Raw genomic sequence first — 20,282 nt, 5'->3', positions numbered from 1 at the left:
AACTTGATTTAGTACCTTTAATCTCATGTCATCCTAAAAGATGGGTGTATCATTCCCCCATTGTTCAGATAGGAAGATTGGGACTCAGATAAGGTATATTACTAGCCAAGGTCACATAGCTAGTAGGTAGCACAGGTGGGATTCAAACTAAAATCTGTCTGGGGTACTTGGCTGGCTTAGTCAGAAGAGCGTGTGACTCTTGATCATGAGTTCGAGCCCCTTGTTGGGTGTAGAGATTACTTAAATAAATAAAACTTAAAAAAATATTTAAAACAAAAAAAACTAAAGTCTGTCAATCTCTACTTCCAGAGGAGACATTTGACTAGGGTTTTGAAGGATGAATAGAAGGTTGGTGGGAAATGAATATTATAGAAAGTGAACTGGATTTTTCCCAAACTTGAGCTTTACTGTATTCCAGGTTTCCTTAAAGTGAGGGCCGTGTGGGGCCTCCATGGGGTGGTGAGTATCAGAGATGGTTAAGGTAGAGATCAGGGCCCAGAGAGAGACAGGGACCTGCTGTGTGGTCAGTGAGCGTGGTTACTGACAGGTTGTGTGTTGCTTCCCCAGCCTCTCTGGATATAGGAAGCATATCGGTCAGCCATGGAGTGGGACAATGGTACAGGCCAGGCCCTGGGCTCCCCGCCCACTACCTGCGTCTACCGAGAGAACTTCAAGAGACTGCTCCTGCCACCTGTGTACTCAGTGGTCCTGGCGGCTGGCCTACCACTGAACGCCTGCGTCATTGCCCAGATTTGCACGTCCCGCCGGGCCCTGACCCGCACAGCCGTGTACACCCTGAACCTGGCCCTGGCTGACCTGCTCTATGCCTGTTCCCTGCCCCTGCTCATCTACAACTATGCCCAGGGTGACCACTGGCCCTTTGGCGACCTCGCCTGCCGCTTGGTCCGCTTCCTCTTTTACGCCAACCTGCACGGCAGCATCCTCTTCCTCACCTGCATCAGTTTCCAGCGCTACTTGGGCATCTGCTACCCGCTGGCCCCCTGGCACAAGCGTGGGGGCCGCCGCGCTGCCTGGCTAGTGTGCGGGGCCGTGTGGTTGGCCGTGACGACCCAGTGCCTGCCCACAGCCCTCTTTGCCGCCACAGGCATCCAGCGTAACCGCACCGTGTGCTACGACCTGAGCCCACCTGCCCTGGCCACCCGCTATATGCCCTATGGCATGGCCCTCACCGTCATCGGCTTTCTGCTGCCCTTTATCGCCCTGCTGGCTTGTTACGGCCGCCTGGCGCATCGTCTGTGCCGCCAGGACGGCCCAGCAGGGCCGGTGGCCCAGGAACGGCGTGGCAAGGCAGCCCGCATGGCTGTGGTGGTGGCAGCCGCCTTTGCCATCAGCTTCCTGCCCTTCCATGTCACCAAGACAGCCTACCTGGCAGTGCGCTCTACAGCCGGCGTCCCCTGCCCTGTGCTGGAGGCCTTTGCAGCTGCGTACAAGGGCACGCGGCCCTTTGCCAGTGCCAACAGCGTGCTGGATCCCATTCTCTTCTACTTCACTCAGAAGAAGTTCCGCCGGCGGCCGCATGAACTGCTGCAGAAACTCACAGCCAAGTGGCAGCGACAGGGTCACTGAGTTCACTGGGGCAGGACACCTGGGACCAGGGCACCAGGAGCCCCTCCAACCCCAAACCGTGCAGAGAAGTAGTGCTTTGCTCAGCTGGGCATGGCGTGAGGCCCTCCATAGACTCCAAAACCTCACCCATGACTGTTCGTTGAGGCCTTGCTCTGGAGCAGGCCCTGTGGGCACAGAGAGCCAAGCTTGGACCCGGCCCTCCAGAAGGTCCCAGGCGGCCCCGGAGAGTCATGAAGCCACGCAAAGCTGCTCACAAAAATTGAGTGTGGCGTGTACCGCAGTGGAGGACTGTGCTGTATGCTTTGGACGCACCAACACAGGGACTGAGGGAAGATGGGAGGAGGAAGGGAGAGCTTCTGGAAAGGAGCATTTGAGCTGGATTTTGAGGGGATGAACATGAGCTCTCTGGAGGTGTGTGATGTTCCATTCATTCAGCAAACCTTTATCTATACCTTGTCCTTGGGCCTGGGTTCATTCTGGGGCCTTGGGAGAACTAGTCCTAGCCCTGCCCCATAAAGGTGCCCAACTTACTGGGCATACAGACACTTGACACGGTGATGTCAAGGCTATGACAGAGAGAAGCATGGCTGGGGGGGAAGGGGTAAATAGAGGATGCCCATGATCCAGTCCAAGGAGTCAGGAAAGATCTCTTGGGATGGGGATGGGGGGCATCTGAACCAGATATTGAAGGCTGAGTGGGAGGTCGGCCAAGAGAAGTGGGAGCGTGTTCCTATGGCCTGGGCCAGCCCTATGCTAGACTCTGCCCTGGGGCAGATGGGTAGGGAGAGCTGGGGTGAGGAGCAGGCTTCTGGCCTCCTGTGTGTGAAAGTTGAGAAAACAAGAGCTGTCCCATGGCCACCCTCCAGACGACGGCAAGAGTGGCCCAGATGTTCCAGGCTGTGGGGGGCTCAGCAATGGGAGGAATCAGGGAGCGCTTCATCAAAGAGGTGGAGCTTGAGCTGGGGAGGAATCCAAAAGGCAGAGAGAAGGCCTTCCTGATGGAAGGCACTGTGTGTGCATGAAACCCAAGGGTAGAGATGTGCTGAGTCTGGCTGTAAATCAACAGCGAGTGTCACTGAAGCCCAGGAGGGGGTGGTGTGGGTGGGACCAGAGCATTAAAGGCCAGGAAGAACCCCAGACCCCACCTCTTCTCCACCTACCTCTTCAAATTGCCTCTTTCAGCCTCAGGGTATCCTGGGTGCCTGAGGACCCCTCCGCCAGGCCCCCCAAGTGAGGGGAAATAGCCCTTCAACACTGCTTCATTCTAGAAGAAGTCAACAGCTTGAAGAGACGCAGAGGCACCGGGAGGCTGCAACATGGAGGTGCAGGGGTCCCGTGGCCAGGAGCCTGCCAACCAGTCTCAAGACAGACTGTTCCATGAGCTCTGCTCCTGCCTTCTCAGCTCCATCTTCTGGCCTCTGGGAGCCCTGGAAGCTGCTGGAGGCCACCTCATGGAGGCATCTCAAACACAGACTTGAGCCTTCAAAAGCTTTGGAAAGGCATCTTCACTGAAGATCTCTGAGGAGGCAAAAAAGGGGATTCCACCACATAAGGCCTCTTTACCTGCTCTCCTCACCCACCCCTCCTTTCTGCCTCGTCCCGTACTGTTCCTCATCCTCTCTGCAAGTTTTCCTCCTATCTCTAGCACCCCGCCCTGCCCCACCCCCCTCCCTTCTCCCCTCCCCGCCCCCCCCCCACCCCCGTCCCTGTTCCCTCCTCCCAGGTCTCAGCTTTCCTCCTGTAGAACAGTCTAGCCTGCCCTTGGCTGCTGGTGTACCACTCAGACCCCATACACAAACCAGCCATGACAGAGTCTACCTTCTCAGAAGGTAGAGGGGAGAGAGGGCAGGGCCGAGGGACAGGGCTAGGAGGGGAAGGGCTGCGTAACTCAGTATTTTTCTTTTAGCCCTGTCTCATCTCCAAGGCTGCTGGGCCACGGGGTCCTTCAGAGTAGGACTCTGCCAGAGTTAAACTCCCTGGTCCTGTTGGAGACGTGCTGGCAGCTGACTGAGGAAGCTGGAAAACCAGGCCCAACCCATCCTGGGAATCCATCAAAAGTGCCCTTCTGCAAGCAGAGAAAGACAATTATCATATGATTTCTCTCACCTATGGAACCCAAGAACTAGGAAGATCGGTAGGGAAAGAAAGGGAGGTAATCAGAAGGGGGAGTGAAGCATGGGAGACTATGGACTCTGAGAAACAAACTGAGGGCTTCAGAGGGGAGGGGGTGGGGGATGGGATAGACTGGTGATGGGTATTAAGGAGGGCACATATTGCATGGTGCACTGGGTGTTATATGCAAATAATGAGTCATCGAAACTTGCATCAGTAATCAGGGATGTACTGTATGGTGACTAACATAATGTAATAAAAAAACATTAAAAAAAAAAAGTGCCCTTCTGAAAAGGCTGGTAGTTCGGACAGAAGGAACGTTGATTCTTTGGGTCACAGTGAAAAGATGTGAGGCGATGTCAGAAGAGGTCTATTCCCTATACTCTGCGATGTCCTGCCAGCCAAGCAGCACAGATATCAGCTACCTTGAGTCTTGTTCCGAGTCCGAGACCAGACTCGTCAGCTGTCTGTCACGGGGGAGTAGGGGAATAGAAGAACAGAAGGCAGAGGGCCTCTGTCCACAGTGCCCGCTGAGCCCTGAAGAGAGTCCCAGATGACCGTCTGAGCAGACTGCCAAGAACTGTGTTTAGTTACTTTTCCAAGAGCGGAAATTCTGGGCCACAGGTGACTTGCATTCCCAGCTTCCCTTTGTGAGGCAGAATAGCGTCAAGGGCGGAGACTCCAGAGCCAGGTCACCTTGGTGTCTATCTTGGCTCTACCACTTAGTAGGGGTCTCACTCTGGGCAAGTTGTTTAGCCTCTTTGTACCTTAACTTCCCTAGCTGTAAAATGGGAATGGGAACGATACCTGTCTTGTAAAGTGGTTGTGAGGGTTAATATGTGCCAAACACTTAGAATAATGCCTGGAACACAGTAAGCATGCAGCGCATGGGCCTATTATAATGATCTTGCCCTTAGTGCAAACAGATTCGTCTGGCATCTCTCTCTAGGAAACTGGCCTAGGAGTTTCTAAACAAGGGGCTTTGTGCGGGGGACTTCTCCTTTTCCTTCACCTGGGAAGCAGCTGGTCTTTTAAGAAAAAAAACTCAGCACACTTTTTTCAGAACAAGGACCAGAATCCATGAGCCCCATCTGTTCCTCTAAGAAGGAAAAGTCATTTATTACATGAAATACGAGGGACTTCAAGTGCCCTTTGGGGAGCTTGAATTGCCCCCTTCCTTTTCCCTCCTTTTGTCCCCACCTCCCCACTCTCTCTCCTCACTTTAACCCAGGGCACACTCCGTGATGGGGGATCACACTGGGGATGTCTGCTTGCTGGGGTGGAGACAGAGCGGACATAGACCGAGGTGTGGAGGTAGAGCGTGGGGAGGGGTCGGGGGAACATGTGGGTTCACAGGGGTCCAAGGTGATTCTCATGGCTTAGGGAAGACTTCCTGGAGGGAGCGGTGCAGCTGGGGCTTGAAGGGTGGCTGTAATTAGACTGAAGACGAGAGGGCCAGGTTGTTCCTGGTGAGGGGAAGAGCACAGCCCAAGGCATGGAGGCTGCTGGAGGACGGATAGGATGGGTTGTGGCGTGAGATCAGGCTGGAGAGCTGGCAGGGCTAGAGAGTCAGAGGCTTGGTGCCAGTCCAGGGAAGCAGCGGGGAGCCACGACAATGACAGCAATGGCCATTTGCTGGGCTCTGCATGTTCTAGGCACCACGCAGTGTGCTGTATATACATTTTCTCATTTAATCCTTACAACACCCCCAATTACAGATGGGGAAACTGAGGCCCAGGTGTGGGAATTGACAGCCTTTCTCTAACCCAGATACTAGAAGCCCCCTCTACTTCTCCCATCCTCCCTCCCTTCCCTTTCTTCACTTGCCTTCCAAGTGTCCACCTGCCTCAGCCAAAGTAACTGGGGACCCCTTAGGAAGTTGTGGCAGACACAGATAAGTGCCAATCACAATATCAACCCTCTTTTAATTGGGCACATGGTCTCCTAGGATAAAAACTTCATTTCCCAACCTCGCTTGCAGCGAAGTATAACCGGGTAACTTAATCCTGGGCCATGGGAGATAAGCAAAGTATCCCAAGGCAGTTTAATAGGGGGAAGGGGTGAATGTCTGTAAAAGAGAGGTAGTGTCTGTCCTTTGTCTCCCCTCTGTTCTTACTGCTCACAATGGGGACATCACAGCCGGGGCACCATCTTGGACCGTGAGAAACAGCTTGGGTTTCTGACCATTCCAGTTTGGGACCACCTAAATTTGGACTTTTGCCTAAGAGAGAAATAAACTTCTTTTTTAAGCCACTGATTTTTCAGCCTGTTGTTACCCACAGCCAAATGAATCCCTTTACTCAGGTTCTAACCTGAGATGGTGGACCTAAGGGGAAGCCAGGCAGTGTTCTGGACTGGGGTGGGGACCAGGGTCTAGCCTGGTGGTGAGCTAGGAGTCAGCAGGGTCTGGAAATACCCAGGAAGGCTTAGAAAAGTTGCAAAGCTTGGGGAGTATTCATGCTGCTTTTGGCAGGAGGCTGAGGGGGTGGACGGGTTTCCTGAGGGAGAAAGTAAGAAGGGCCTGGAGAGAGCGCTGGGAACTCCATTAAGGGGCTGGGCAGGAGGGGGAGCCAGAGAGGTGGAAGGTCAAAGCCTGGGGGTTTCTGAATGTTGGTGGCAGTGGAGAAGGGTGAGTGAGGGAGTAGCAGGAGGGGAGCAAGTGGAGGTGATGGGTGGAGAAGAAAAGAGAAGAAGGTTCCCAGGGAGGCCAGGTCCAGGGAAGGCGCTTCTACGACAGGAGACCTGTGAGAGTTGGCTGTTGTAGGTTGAGGACAGGGGCAGGGCCAAAGATGGAAGAGCCAGAGAGTCAAGAACCAGGGTTTGTCCTTTTGGAAAAGCCCAGGGGCACTGGATCTGTCCTAGCAATAGATGCAGCTTTCTCCTCTCTCCCTCATTCATTTGTTCGACACGCATTCTCTCTGCTCCTCCGAGATGGCGATGGGAACACAGAGGCAGCTCAGACCCAGACCCTACCCTCAGAAAGAATCTGGGGGTGGGGGTGGGGGTACAGACAAGGAAACAGTTCATCCACTAAACAACGTTTATTGAACACCTACTGTGTGCCAGGCATCATGCTGAGCAGTGGGTCCCTGCCCTCAGGGAGTTTCTAGTCTGATGGAGGAGAACGGCAATAATGAAATAAACATAACCCTGGATCATTACATCTCCAGAGGAGAGCTCAGAAGAGCATAAGGAGGGGTCGGGGGTGGGGCGCCTGGGTGGCTGGGGTGGTCCAACTTCTGACTTTCGGGGTTGAGCACCCGACTCGGTTTCGGCTGGAGTCATGGTCTCAGGGTCATGGGATCGAGCCCCGCTACGGGCTCCACGCTCAGTGGGGAGTCTGCTGGAGCTTCTCTCTCCCTCTCCCTCTGCCCCTCCCCCTCTCTAAAATAAATAAATCCTAAAAAAAAAAAAAGAGGGCTAGGGGGCAAGGAAGGCCTTACTAGGGAGACTATAATCTCATGGAATGGTCAGCAGCTGAGAGATGCTGGGGACCACGGGGGCTGTGACTCAGCTTGAGGGGCAGAGAAGGCCTCTTAGCTGAGGCCCAATGGTCTCAGAAGGTATTATTAGCTCAGTGCAGAAGGGCTGATACTGACTCCGTGACTTTGAATAAGCCGGTTTACTTCTCTAAGCCTCTGTTTCCCTATCTGTAAAACAGTTCTCCCTAAGCCACCAGGGGTATTGAGCGTGGAAAAGTTAGGGCAGAATTACCATAAGGTATGAAAAAGTATGATAACCCAACAGACGAGACACAAACAGGCATTTCACCTCAAAGGAAACACAGATAATTGAAAAAAAAAAAAAAAAAAGAAGAAGAAAGAAAGGAAAGAGAGGTATTTGAGCCTAGCTTGTCAATCCCTCTTGGACGTTGGGCAGTCACATGGTCTGTGACCCTGAGCACTCCCGCGCACGTGCACACGGGGTCCTGCACGGCGCTCGGAGCAGCACCGTTCACGAGAGCAAACAGCTGGAGACACTCCAATGCCCGTCCATGAGCAAGCGGATGAATACACTGCGATATTCACACACGCAGCCAAGATGCACTTTACCCATGCGTAACAATATGGATACTCTAAGCAGTATAATACTAAGTACAAAGAAATCTCAAAAAAAAATTATACACAGCAAAATGCCTTTTTGATAAAGTTGAAGACAACTAAAATGAAAATATATACTTTGAAGGAATGCACAAATGCAACAAAACTATACAAAAAGGAAAGCAAGGGCGTGCTGACCGCAGGGGGTAATGGTTAACCTGGGTGGTACAGCGGCAGGAGAACGGGTTAGGGAAACGATGTAATGAGATGTAGGACATTGTCAAAGTCCTAGTTGTTTTGTTTTGTGGTGGGAGCCAATTAAATAAGTGGTAAAAATGTGTCATAAACAAAAGGTTATAAACAATCCGATTCTGTGCATTTGAGGTCTAATTATACAGGAAAGGGGACGATCTCAGAGAGGTGGAAGGTCAAAGGTCATATCTAATTGACTTGGGAATGGAGTCAGGAGCCCGATTCCCCCTAAGACAACTCCTTCCGGGAGCTCATTGCTTCTTGGGGTCCTCTCACTTCTCATTTTTTCTCCCTCTGAAGTACTCAAGGCCCATCATTGGCCATGACAGTGACCATCACAACCTTACTATCTTGATTTCTCCAAGAGATTTACAGCCCTGATCTTGCTGGATCACCATGACTCACTGGGTAGATGGGTTAATGTTTTCATTCCCCTTTCATAGGTGAGGAGCCTGAGAAGTGACCTGCAGGCTTGTCTGTGAGGGTGCCTGCATTGGGCCCCTCTCTAGACTCTCGGCACAGTGTTCCCCTCTCCACCTTGGTCCCCAGTGTTTCCAGACACCTCCTAGAGGAGTCTTTGAAGGGCTGAATACAACCAGGCCCCCTCTGTACATGGAAGATGACTTTGTCTCATCATGAATCAGAAGGGCCTGAGGCTAGAAGGACTCATAGGTGCTGGAAGCAGCCAAGCCACTCTCTGATTGGGTGAGCGTCCCATTGGGTGGAGGCCCAGCCCAGATCCTTAAACACCCCCCCCCCCACCAAGGGGAATTCCTGATCCAGAGGCCCCAGTCAGCCTACCTCCAAGCCAAGCTGCAGGATGCTGAGGTGACCTGAGTCTCTTCTCCTCTCCATCAGTTTGCACATCTGTGATACAGGAATAAAAATCTCTATTCCAGAAGTGATATGAAGACAAAATATGACAGGATGTGAAAGAGTTTGGAAAAGTACAAATTTCAGAGGGTAGAGACCATTGTTATTGGAGGAAAGCAGTGACTCCCAGGACGAGGGTCCCCCCACCATACCAAAACTTCCCCAGAAGAGTAGAAAAACACTCCAGAGCAAACAAGAGTGTGACTTCAAATAGAGTCAGAGAGGCACCCTTGGGGAAATCTAGACCCACTCCTCACTTTTCAGATGAGGCAGCTGAGGCTCAGGAAACTAAGGATACACCCCAGGTCACACAGCAAGGCAAAAGTAGAGAGGCACTGGGCCAGGCAGGGCTCTCTTCCTTGCCATCAATTCCCCAGTGAAGGAGAGATGTCCTTCAGAGGCAGAGCTAAGACAAAGTTGAGGTGATGGACTTACTGGAGGCTGGTCTCCACTCAAAGAGGAAGAGTTTTCTCCCTACAGGGATTTGCCACAACCCAAGAGAAGCAGTAGGCGGGGCCTGGGGTCCTAACTGAGTCCTCCCTTTCTCATGCAGTAGTCAGTCAATCCCTCAGTGTCTACCGGCCTGCCCTATGCCAATATGCCCCTCTCATCTGGACCAGGGCTCCCTGCTCCCAGGGCCTGCCTAGTCAGGCTCAGCCACAGTCGTTTTGGGTCAAGAGGAGTACGAGTCAGACCAGGATATGCTCTGTTCCTGGGGAAGGCGAACCCAGGCCCAAGGAGGAAGAAGAGGCTGCTGGGGGCTCAAGGAGAGAGAACCCCCTTCTTCATCAGATTTCTGGGACCAATGAAGACCAGAGGAGCATGGTGTTTGAAGCTCCTCAAATCTGAATTTGAGTCATTGAAGGCGCTGCCATTTTCTGACTTTGACAGTGGTCAAAGTTACATCTCCTTCATAACCCATAGAGATGAAGCAATATTATCTACCTACAGGGTCGTTCTAGGATTAAATAAAATGAATGAAATAATATTACCCATACATCCAAGGCACTCCATAAATCCCCATCGGTTCATTCAGATGTCAAGGAGCTGCCTTGCATTTTAGATGGGACCCTGAGGATGAATGGGACCTCACAGAGGCAGGTGGGGGTGGGGAAGGCCCGAGTACCCGGGACAGTGGGAGACTTGCCAGACAGAGGCAGAGGTGGAAGGCGAGCCCAAGGCTGGATCAGGTTGAAGCAGGAGGGGAGACCCACTCGCTCCGTTAGGAGGGTGGAGGACCGCGGGTAGGCGAGTTGGTTTGGCGGTGGCGTATCACTTGAAGCTCCTGTTGTGTGTGAAGCCGAAGGGACTTTGCGAAGGCACTAGGTTTGAAATGGCTCTTGAAGGGATTAGGAAAAGACTGAAAGGAAGTAAAGGAAATGAAGTCTTCCCAACCCTCCCATTTTTTGGTGATGGGAACTGCTTTACCCGTCCTGGACTCCACGGGTCGGGCGAATCCTGCCGGTAGAGGGCGCAAGAGCCGCGTATCACAGAGCTCAGGAGGAGGGGCGGGGGCGCGCAGGGCGGAGCGTGGAGGAGAGGGGCCACCGAGATGGCGGGGGCAGGTGGAGGGGCGTGACTAGGGTGGGCAGCTGGAAACAGGAGGGCGGGTGGGGGCGTGGCCACAAAGGGTGGAGCACCTGGAGCGACACGGGAGGGTCAGAGCTGGACCCGCCGCAGAGGTAAGAGGGGCGGGGCCTCTGAGGGCGCCGGAGGCTGGACCTGTCTCTGTGACAGTAGGATTCACGGCGAAGGGCCGGGCGGGGGGCGTAGCCCGGGCGGGGTGGAGGGGTGGGACAGGGAGCCGCAGTCGCCCAGGTTTGCCTGTGGCGCTCACTGCTCCCCCTGGCGGCGAGTCCCGCCCCCTTCTTGCTGGAAGAGTGTTTCTGGGTGTACCTGAATGTCGGTGTGTACCAGTTTACGGGTCGAAGGTTGCCATGTTGAGGTTCCTTGGGCAGAAGGTGTTACCGCGCAAAAGCGTCTGAACCGCAGTCGGTGCGCAGCCCCGGCTGTATGTCGGCGGAGCTGACCGCGCTCAGAGGCTTCGTGCGTCCGAGCGAGTCCTGGGGGGGCAGCTTGGCCGATGGGTTCCAGAAGGGGTCCTCCGGAGGGTCGCCTCGGTCTGCATGTGCTCAAGCACTCTTGTTTCTCCTTCGACTCCTCCCAGATTCCCTCCCCCCCAATCCCGATTCCCAGCCTCGCGCGCGCCCGGAGCCCACCCCCTCTTTTGGGCGCGAGGCCCCGCCTCCCGCCCCCTTTCCTCAGCCACAAAGTTTATTTGCAACAAAAGGGAGCGCGGAGCAAGCAGCCAAGAGGGAGGGAGCGGGAGCCGGAGCGGGAGCGCGAGGGGAGGCAGGCAGGCCGGCTGGCGGGCACGGAGCCGAGGAACAGAGCACTGGGATCCTGCCCGGACCGGGCCGAGCCGCGATGCTCCGAATCGCACCGGCCGAAGAGGGGGCCGGTCCCGGGGGTCGGCGCTGAGGCGGGAGGGACCGCGCTGGATGGAGCCGATGCCGCCCGCGGCCTCAGAAACTTGAGCCGCGGCAAGATAAACCTCTGCTTGAGTCTCTGCGCCCTCTCCCCGCAAAGCCCCTCACACTGCTGCTGCAGAAGCCAGGCCTTCGGACCCCGGCTGCTGCGCTCCTTCGGGGCGAGGGCGCAGGGGGGGGTTGGCCGCGGCTCCCCGAGGCCAGCCCCCCCAGAGTGAGTGCTGCCACCATGGCGGACGGGGCGCCCCGGTCCCCGCTCTATCGCAGCGTCTCGTTCAAGCTGCTGGAACGCTGGAGCGGCGGGCCCGGGCCGAGGGAGGAGGCCACCGACACCCCCGGGTTGCGGCGCCGCGCCTCGTGCCGGCCCGCCGCGTCGGTCCCGGGCCAGCCCTCCCGGCGCGTGTCCAAACTGGCGTCGGGGCCCCCGGCCGCCCCCGCGCAGCCGCGCCCGCTCCGCAGCCTCTCGCCGTCGGTGCGCCAGCTCTCCCGGCGCTTCGACGCGCCGCGCCCGGACGACCACCACGCAGGGGCCCGAGACGGGGGCGTCTCCCCCGGGGCCGCGGAAGAAGCGGCGGAGGGCGCGGCGCGCGGGGCCTGGCCCAGCGTCACCGAGATGCGCAAGCTCTTCGGTGGCCCTGGCTGCAGGCGGCCCAGTGCCGACTCTGAGGCCTCGGGGACGCCCAGCCCCGACGGTGCCGTGTGGGAGCCGCCGGCCCGCGAACCCCGGCAGCCACCGACGCCACCTCCTCGGACGTGCTTCCCCCTGGCGGGCCTGCGTTCCGCGCGGCCGCTGCCCGGCCCAGGGACCGAGGGGAGGAGGCGGCGGCAGCAGCAGCAGCAGCAGCAACAGGAGCGGGCGCAGCGTCCGGCGGATGGTTTACATTCTTGGCATAGCTTCTCCCAACCGCAGGCCGGGGCCCGGGCCTCCTGCTCCTCCTCCATCGCCTCCTCCTATCCTGTCAGCCGCGGCCGGGCTGCCAGCTCCAGCGAGGAGGAAGAGGAGGTCCCGCCGCCGCCGCCGCCTGGGGCGCAGAGTCCGGCCTACCACGGAGGCCACTCCTCGGGCAGTGACGAGGACCAAGACGGTGAGGGCGGCCACCGCTGGGGAGGGAGGCCGGGACCCAGGCCTGGAAGCTCCGGCTTGGATAAGGACTGTAGGCCAGACAGTTATGGGTTAAGTCTGGGCAGCATGGACTCAGCTGGGGAAGCCAGGAGTCCCGAACCCCCCAAATCTCCAAGAGCCTCTAGTGAGGAAGGACCCCGGGAGTGGGGTAGTGGCTCGCCTCCCTGTGGATCAGGTCCTCAGGAGGGACTCCGGCCCATGTCTGACCCTGTGGGGGGAGCTTTCCGCGTGGCCAAGGTGAGCTTTCCTGCATACCTAGCCAGCCCAGCAGGCTCCCGTGGGAGCAGCCGTTATTCCAGCACAGAGACCCTCAAGGATGAGGACCCATGGGCTAGTCGGGGTTCTGGGGGCTGGGGCATGTATCGCTCCCCTAGCTTTGGAGCTGGAGAAGGGCTCCTCCTAAGGCCCCAGCCTCGGACCCGCACCAAGGGACTTGTGGGCACCACCAGGGCATTGAGAGATGGAGGACTGGAGCTGGACAAGAGCCGGCAGCGGAAGTCCCTGTCGAATCCAGATATTGCCTCAGAGACCCTGACACTCCTCAGTTTCCTTCGCTCAGACCTTTCAGAGCTGAGGGTCCGAAAGCCCGGTGGGCGCCCCAGTGACCTTGGGAGTGGCCCCTTAGATGGCAGAGACTCACCATCAGCAGGTGGCCCCGGGGCACAACTTGGACCCACGCCGGCCCCAGCCCCAGCGTCACCTGGCACCCGCCCCACACTCAAAGACTTGACGGCCACCCTGCGGAGGGCGAAGTCTTTTACCTGCTCTGAGAAGCCCGTGGCCCGCCGCCTATCCCGCACCAGTGCCCTGAAGCCCAGCTCCTCTGAGCTCCTGCTGGCAGGCCCAAGTGCCGAGGGGGACCCACTGCCCCTGGTTGTCCAGGATCAGTATGTACAAGAGGCCCGTCAGGTTTTTGAGAAGATCCAGCGAATGGGTGCCCAGCAGGATGACGGAAGTGATGTCCCCCTTGGAAGCCCTGACTGGACAGGAGACATGACCCAAGGGCAGAGGTCCCAGGAGGAGCTGTCTGGCCCTGAGTCTAACCTGACAGATGAGGGCATTGGGGCAGACCCGGAACCTCTTGTTTCAGCCTTTTGCAGCCTGGGTACCACAGGGGTGTGGCGACCCCTTTCCTCATCCTCAGCCCAGACCAACCACCATGGCCCTGGGGCTGAAGATAGTCTGGGAGGGTGGGCCCTGGTGTCCCCTGATACCCCTCCCACACCAGGTGCCCTCCGACGGAGACGCAAAGTCCCTCCTTCAGGCCCTGGCGGGACTGAACTGAGCAATGGGGAGGCAGGTGAGGCCTACCGGTCTCTGAGTGACCCAATTCCACAGCGCCACCGGCCTGCCACCTCCGAGGAGCCCTCTGGGTTCTCCGTGGATAGCAACCTTTTGGGCTCACTGAGCCCCAAGACAGGGCTTCCAGCGGCCCCAGCTGTGGACGAGGGCTTGACCAGTGGCCACAGTGACTGGTCTGTGGGCAGTGCAGAGAGCAAGGGTTACCAGGAGGTTATTCAGAGTATTGTTCAGGGGCCCGGTGCTTTGGGGCGTGTGGTGGATGACAGGGTTTCTGGCAAAGCCCCCAAGAAGAAATCTCTGAGTGACCCCAGCCGCCGTGGGGAGCTGGCTGGGCCTGGATTTGAGGGCCCTGGAGGGGAGCCCATCCGAGAAGTCGAGCCCATGCTGCCTCCATCCAGCAGTGAGCCCATTCTTGCAGAGCGGCGGGCAGAACCAGAAGAGCCCAGTCCTGCCAGGGGCCGGGCACAGTCTGAGAGAACCCTACCCAAGACCCCACCTGCCTCCTCCACTCCACACCGTGACTTCCACCTTGACCCTAAGCTGGCTGATGTTCTGTCCCCACGGCTCATCCGACGGGGTTCCAAGAAGCGCCCAGCCCGGAGCAGTCATCAGGAACTACAGAGAGAGCAAGGCAGTGAGGACCAGACTAGCAGCCTGTCTCGGGCCCGCCCATCCTCCAAACACGTTCGCCACGCGAGTGTGCCCGCCACCTTCACACCAATTGTGGTGCCTGAGCCACCGGCTTCCGTCGGACCCCCTGTGGCTGTGCCAGAGCCCGTGGGCTTCCCTGCCAGAGCCCACTCCACACTGCAGGCACCGTCACTTGAGGATGTCACGAAGCAGTATATGCTGACCCTCCACTCTGGCGAGGTCCCTGCGCCAGTACCAGTGGATGTGCCCTGCTTGACTCCAGTCGCACCGTCTTCTGCTGAGGCCAAGCCCCCTGAGGCAGCCCGGGCTCCAGAGGAGCCTGCCCCCGCCAGGAAGTGCTGCAGCAAGCCACAGGTGGTGAGTCCTTTGTTGAGGGGCTTTTGCGGGGTGGGGGTCGGGCAGAGAAGGGCCGTGGGCGCTGACTTCCACAGGGGCCTTTGGAGTGTGCTCATTGGGAAGGTGCCCAGGTCTGAGGGTGCTTCCCTGGTCCTGGGAGCGCCCAGGTAGTTTTAAGAGTGTTAATGACACAGGGCTCCTGCCTACTCAGGCCCCAAAGGCTTCTGCTGGTGCTGATGTCAAATGTTCTTGCCTGCTTCGAGGTATTCTGGGTGATAATTACAAAGGGTTCTAATCTAGTCCTCTAGCTGTTTCTCAGGGACTGGTTTTAGAGAGTCCTAGCTGGTTCTTTTCTATAAATACACAAGGAGGTGTGAGGGTCTTTCCTGAGTCCTGCAGCCCTATCGGTCAGACCCCTTGTAGGATGTTGGGGCTTGGGGTCCACAGTTGACAGAGGTTTGTACTTCCTCGTGTGGCTCTCCGGTGGCAGATCAAAATGTGGGTTTGTCCCTGAGCCCGGGAGAATTGGAGAGGTACAGGCATTACTTTACGGAGGAGCAGAAAACACTGTATGAAGTACTTCGGTGGCCCCGGCCTTTCTCTGTGCCTCAGCCTCCCCATCTATAAAGCAGCGGGTTGCACACAGGGTACCTACGTCTCCATCCAGCTGGTGCTGCACAGATTTGGGGCAGTTCACAGGTTGGAGTCGAAGCACTCTTGGTGCCTGAGGTCTAACAGCGCCTCTTGTGATCAGAGTGGGGGCTTGCCGGGGAGAGCAGGGCCAGAGAAGAGCCCGCCCAAGCTCAGCAGAAGGGGCCTGGAGAGAGTTTGGAGTGGCTCCAGCCCCCACAGGCAGGGCTGCCTCTGGGGAGCGGGGGGTGGGGGGGGGAGGAGGGCACTGGTCCCCCATCCTGCCAGCTTTCATCTCTCCCACCCCACCCCCTTCCTGGTGACTGTGAAATGCTTCCCCCTTCCTCTGCCAGACCCCAAGACCTGGGGACGCAATCTTTCCGAGGCCCCCACTTCTGCCTTCACATGTCCCTGGAGTTTTGGCCATAGGTTCAGATAGGTTCTGGGTGCTGTGGTGCCCCGGCGTCTGACGGGAAACTAGATTTTGGGTTCTGGGCCTAGTGTGGGGATGGCTCGGACTGCACTGCCACTGTGTTCCCTGCCTGTGTGAAGAGCCTGGAAACCCTAAAGCCTGGACTAATTTGGTCACTCCCAGTTCTCAGCACTCTCACGGCCCCTCTGAACTCTTTCTTTGTTTCTCTTTCCTTGTCTCTGTTTCCCCCTTGTCCTGGCTCTGGTGTCTCTCACAGAGGCCACAGAGAAAGCCAGCAGGCAGGGAGTGGGGAGAGGGGAAATTTTGGACCTTGCGAGAGTCTGGTAGGACAGCTCCAGTGCCCCTAACTCCAGTGCCAGTTGTCTTTGGAACATAGGGGTTGGGGAGGGCAAGAGCAAGGGCAGCTCTTGCCAGGGGCCCCTTCCCCAGCTGTCTTTCCCATGTAATTATCTCCTCAGGGAGCCTTGAAGGCTAAATTAGGGAAGAAGGCAGGAATGAACCAAGGGACTCAGGGAAACCCGGGGCGGGGGCGCGCTCCTAAGAAGAAGAAGCATTGAGACCCAGAGAGGAGGTGGGAGTTTTTGCAGGATTGGCTTTTGGTCTGCCTGCCTTCATATTGTCCCCCTGTCCCACCAAGTTCGGGGAGAAGCTTAGCCCCCTCCACCCCCAGAGGGCTATGAGGTAGGGCATATCTGCCCACAATACAGGCTTCTCCCTGTCCTCAACAGAGCCTCTCTCCAGCCTCCAAACCTTAGCCCATTCTAGTCCTCCCACCTTTCCAGGCCCAGCTTGATGTTCCCTCTTGCCTCGTAGAGGAAGGAACTAGTAAGTCTGTATTTGGAAGAGCAAGGTTTGAGCCGAGGCTCCAAATCCCTGTGTGGCCTAGGATCACTCACATCCCTGCTCTAGACCTCACTTTCCCCTTCTGTAAAATGGGGTTAATGGTTTCTGCTGGCAGGCTCTTGTAGGGTGAGTGGGTGGTGTGATCACTCCCTCCCTGGGGGCAAGAGAGAGGGGGAAAAAACAGGCTCCACTGCCCCAGCTACTTCTCAGTGACCAGCCGTGGTCCCTCCTCCCTGCCCCCTACTGGTTTCTAAGCACAGGGCTGGACACTCTGAACCTCAGTATAACCTGGTAGACTTGAATTGGCTCAAAAGAGAATCACTATCCCCTAATTCCCCAACCCCCTCATAAAGCTTGGAAGTTCTCCCATCTGCTAGCCCAAATCCCTTCTGCTACCCCTTCCTTCTGCCTCCAGGAAGATGGGGAGCAGCTGTTTACCCCCTCCTTTTGGCCTCCATGGAAGAGACAATGTTCCCTTGTTTCGGGCCTGGGGCTCCAGTCACGCTGCATGGGCTGTGGGTGGAGATGGTGTGGTGTGAGCTCCAGAATAAGAAGGGAAGAGAAGAGGCTTTCACACTTTGCTGATGAAGCAGGAACCAGGCTGAACCCAGCCAGGGGCAAACAAGAGAGGCCCTTGGTGGCAGACGTGGCCCCTGACCCAACTCCAGGCTTTGGGGAGTCCCTCAAACTCAGGTCTCTCCCAGCCCAGAGTCTGTATCTGCCCTCTGCATGGCGTATTATCCCCTTGTGAGCAGGTGGCCTGGATAGCAGGCCCAGCTCAGCCTCTGACTCGCTCTGAGACCTGGACAGAGTCATCTTGGGCCTCGACTTTCCCATCTGTACAGTGGGATGTTAGACAACCTGATCTTTGAAGCTCTGAGGGAGGACAGCCTGCAGAGTGGTCAAGGAAAACAGGAAGCATTGGAGTGTTGCTGGAAGAGAAAGGCAGCTCTGTGCAACAGCTGTGAGAACCTAGGAGCCCAGGGAATGAGGAATAACTCGTGGTCATTTAATCTCTGAACATCTGCTTGCGTTTCTGCTGGGAGGTGGCAGAGCCCTTGGAGCCTCCGTGCCCTGCCCCTTCCACACCCCTTGTCATTTCCACTTAGAACCACAATAGCCCGGATGATAGACTCTTCTTTCCAGGGCTCCCCTACCCTGGCCTTAAAGTACGGGGTCTTAGAGCCCAACCTTCTGCTCTCAGGTACTGATACCCATTTGACAGATGTGACAACTCTAGCCCAGAAACAGGAAGTGATTGTGTCTCAGAATCGTAGACAGATTGACTCACAGAATTTTAGCATACTGAAATAGCAGTAACAGTGGCTAACATTTACTAAGTACTTACTGTATCCCAGATACTCTGAATGTTTCATTCTTCAAATGTAAACCCTGTGAAAAATTTCCACTGCTGGATTCTTAGAATTGCAGGCTGTAGCTTCCCAATGAGTCCTAGAGTGTCCGTGTCTTAGAGGTGAAGAAGCCCAAGCGATCCCTGTTTCTTGGTGGAATTGCCCTGCCATCTAAGTAAGGGGGACAGGGTCGGGGGTGTTGGGGGGGGTGTCACCTGCATACCCCTAACAGCCTGAGCACTTTCCTGGTGGTTATTTAAGTCACTGGGACCTGGGGGTGGGGTGGAAAGAACTTTGAGACTCAGAAAGGAGAATGCTGGGTCTAAGCTCCCGCAGCAAGGCAAGGCACAGCCAGGCCCAAGCACCAACCTCCTGCCCCAGCTGACATCCCCCACCCCCACCCCCAGCTTGCCCAGCCAGCTCTTGCCTTGCTGAGGAAGGCCTGGGTTGCAGCTCTCCATCACCTTTCTTCTCTCTGTGTCCCCTTGGCGGGGAACCCATGGGGGCGGGGGTTCTCTCCTTTCCCTCCTTGGCTCTTTGCTATGATTTTTCCATGGAAACTGGTTTTGGGAGGGGAGGCAATCAGGACATTTGGAGTTCTGAGCGGTACCAAATATCTATAATTAAATGTCTCGTCACCCAGTAGGAGGGTGGGATGGGGAGGACAGGCAGAGGGCTGTCCCTTTATTCTGTTTATTCCCTTCCCCCCTACTCCTTCCTAAGGGCCCCGGACTATTGGAGGGAGTACAGTCCAGGAATGGGTGTTCCCCCCCTAAAACTTGGAAAAGTTGGGGGATGGACCAGAGTTGAGTCTGACATTTTTCAACCCCACATTTCTGGGACCAGCTGGTTTGGGGATGCTCTGGGCTGCTGCTAGTCCTGTCCCCAGCACCCTGCCAGTGTAGGGACTTGCCCCTCTTGCTTCCTTCCCCCATCTGTGATCTCAGGCTACACGTGCTGCCCTGCAGCAGATGGAGGCACCCCCAGGTCTGGGGGACCAGACTCTCAGAGAGTTCAGAATCTAGAAGCAGACCGAAGGGACTGTAGGAGGTTGAGGAATTGGCCTGAGGGTTGGCAGGGGAGACTTCTTGGAGGAGGCTATGCCTGGAGCCTGGCCTTGAAAACTGGGAGAGTTTGTATAGCCAGAGAAGAGAGGGAGGGCACAACATGAGCAAAGGCTAGGAAGGAGGAAAGACATGGCAGGTTGTGTGTGGTAGGAGTTTCCATCAGAGACGTGGGTGACCCTTGACAGAACAATGCATTCATCCATTTAACAAATACTTAACTGAGCTCCTAGACGCACCCTGCCAGGTCCTGGGGATACAGTAAGAAACAAAACAAAGGCCTGGCCTCGTGGAGCTTCCAGACTAGTGAGGAGACCTGTGTATAAATGGATACATTATGTGTCAGGGAGAGGTAGGGCCTAGGGAGCAAAAGAAAGCAGGTTAAGGGAGTAGAGACTGACAGGGAGGGAGTACTATCTTAGATCAAGAGGTCTGGGAAAGCCTTTATCAGGAAGTGAGATCTGAGCAGAGGCCTAGAGGAAGTGAGAGAGCAAGCCAGGTAGCCATCTCCGGGAAGGAACATTCTGGGCAGAGAAGAACAGCATGTGCAAAAGCCCTGAGGTAGAAGTGTGTTGGAGAAATTATGCGGAGGATTGTGCGGATGGAGCAAAGTAGGAATGAGGTCAGACAGGTAAGGGCGGGTGGAGGTAGGTCTCATAGGCCAATAGCATCTACTTGAAGTGAGGTGGGGTGGGCACTTTTGGAAGGTTCTGAGTAGTGCAGTGGCCTGATCTGACTTAGGCGTTCATTGGTCTGCGCTGACTGCTCTGTCAGGGTAGTTTGCAAGGGCCCATGGTGGAAGCAGGGAGGCCGCTAAGGAGGCCACTGGAATAATCTGGGTAAGGAGCTGATGGTGGCTTAGCCTGGGACCGAGGTGGTGGAGTAGTGGGTTTCTGCTGCAGCCCAGAGGGTTTCGTGAGGGCCCGGACCCCAGCATTCAAGGTGACCACGGAGCTACTGGGGCTCTCATAGCTGAGCAGCGTGTGAGGGGTTGGTTAGGGTGAGGAGGGGGAAGTTGATAAAGCCCCCAGGGTGTCCTGGGGCTATAGGCTGCACTGACCGCCCCCTGCAGACCCACACTGGCTGGGCTCAGAGAGTAGGAGAGTGGAACCACCACAGGGCCCTCGTGAGGATAGCGACAGTGCCATGTCCCATCGGTGTCTCCTCTGCAGCCGCCATGACACCCATCTGCTCC

The 20,282-nt window shown here is 56.5% G+C and overlaps 2 protein-coding genes across 3 annotated transcripts in view; both read left to right on the top strand.

Annotated features, from left to right (window-relative positions):
* Positions 1–600: 600 nt before the first annotated feature.
* On the top strand, positions 601–2,001 carry P2RY6 (pyrimidinergic receptor P2Y6). Its single transcript, XM_026518050.4, has one exon. The coding sequence runs from the start codon at positions 601–603 to the stop codon at positions 1,585–1,587; it is 987 nt and encodes a 328-aa protein (XP_026373835.1). The 3' UTR covers positions 1,588–2,001.
* A 9,202-nt stretch (positions 2,002–11,203) lies between these two features.
* Positions 11,204–20,282, top strand: part of ARHGEF17 (Rho guanine nucleotide exchange factor 17) — a 57,214-nt gene continuing 48,135 nt past the window's right edge. For both annotated transcript variants that reach the window (XM_044390965.3, XM_026518046.4), the window contains exon 1: positions 11,204–14,786. In XM_044390965.3, coding sequence (XP_044246900.1) covers positions 11,583–14,786 — 3,204 coding nt within the window. In that variant the 5' untranslated portion in view covers positions 11,204–11,582. The remainder of the gene's footprint in view (positions 14,787–20,282) is intronic.

Source organism: Ursus arctos, unplaced genomic scaffold (genome assembly GCF_023065955.2).
Source record: "Ursus arctos isolate Adak ecotype North America unplaced genomic scaffold, UrsArc2.0 scaffold_22, whole genome shotgun sequence".
NCBI lineage: Eukaryota > Metazoa > Chordata > Mammalia > Carnivora > Ursidae > Ursus > Ursus arctos.
The sequence above is the reverse complement of the archived record's forward strand: the minus strand, read 5'-3'. Positions and strand labels throughout refer to the sequence as shown.

Coding starts and splice junctions, on each gene's coding strand:
- P2RY6 (XM_026518050.4), top strand. CDS start 601: ATGGAGTGGGACAATGGTACAGGCCAGGCCCTGGGCTCCCCGCCCACT.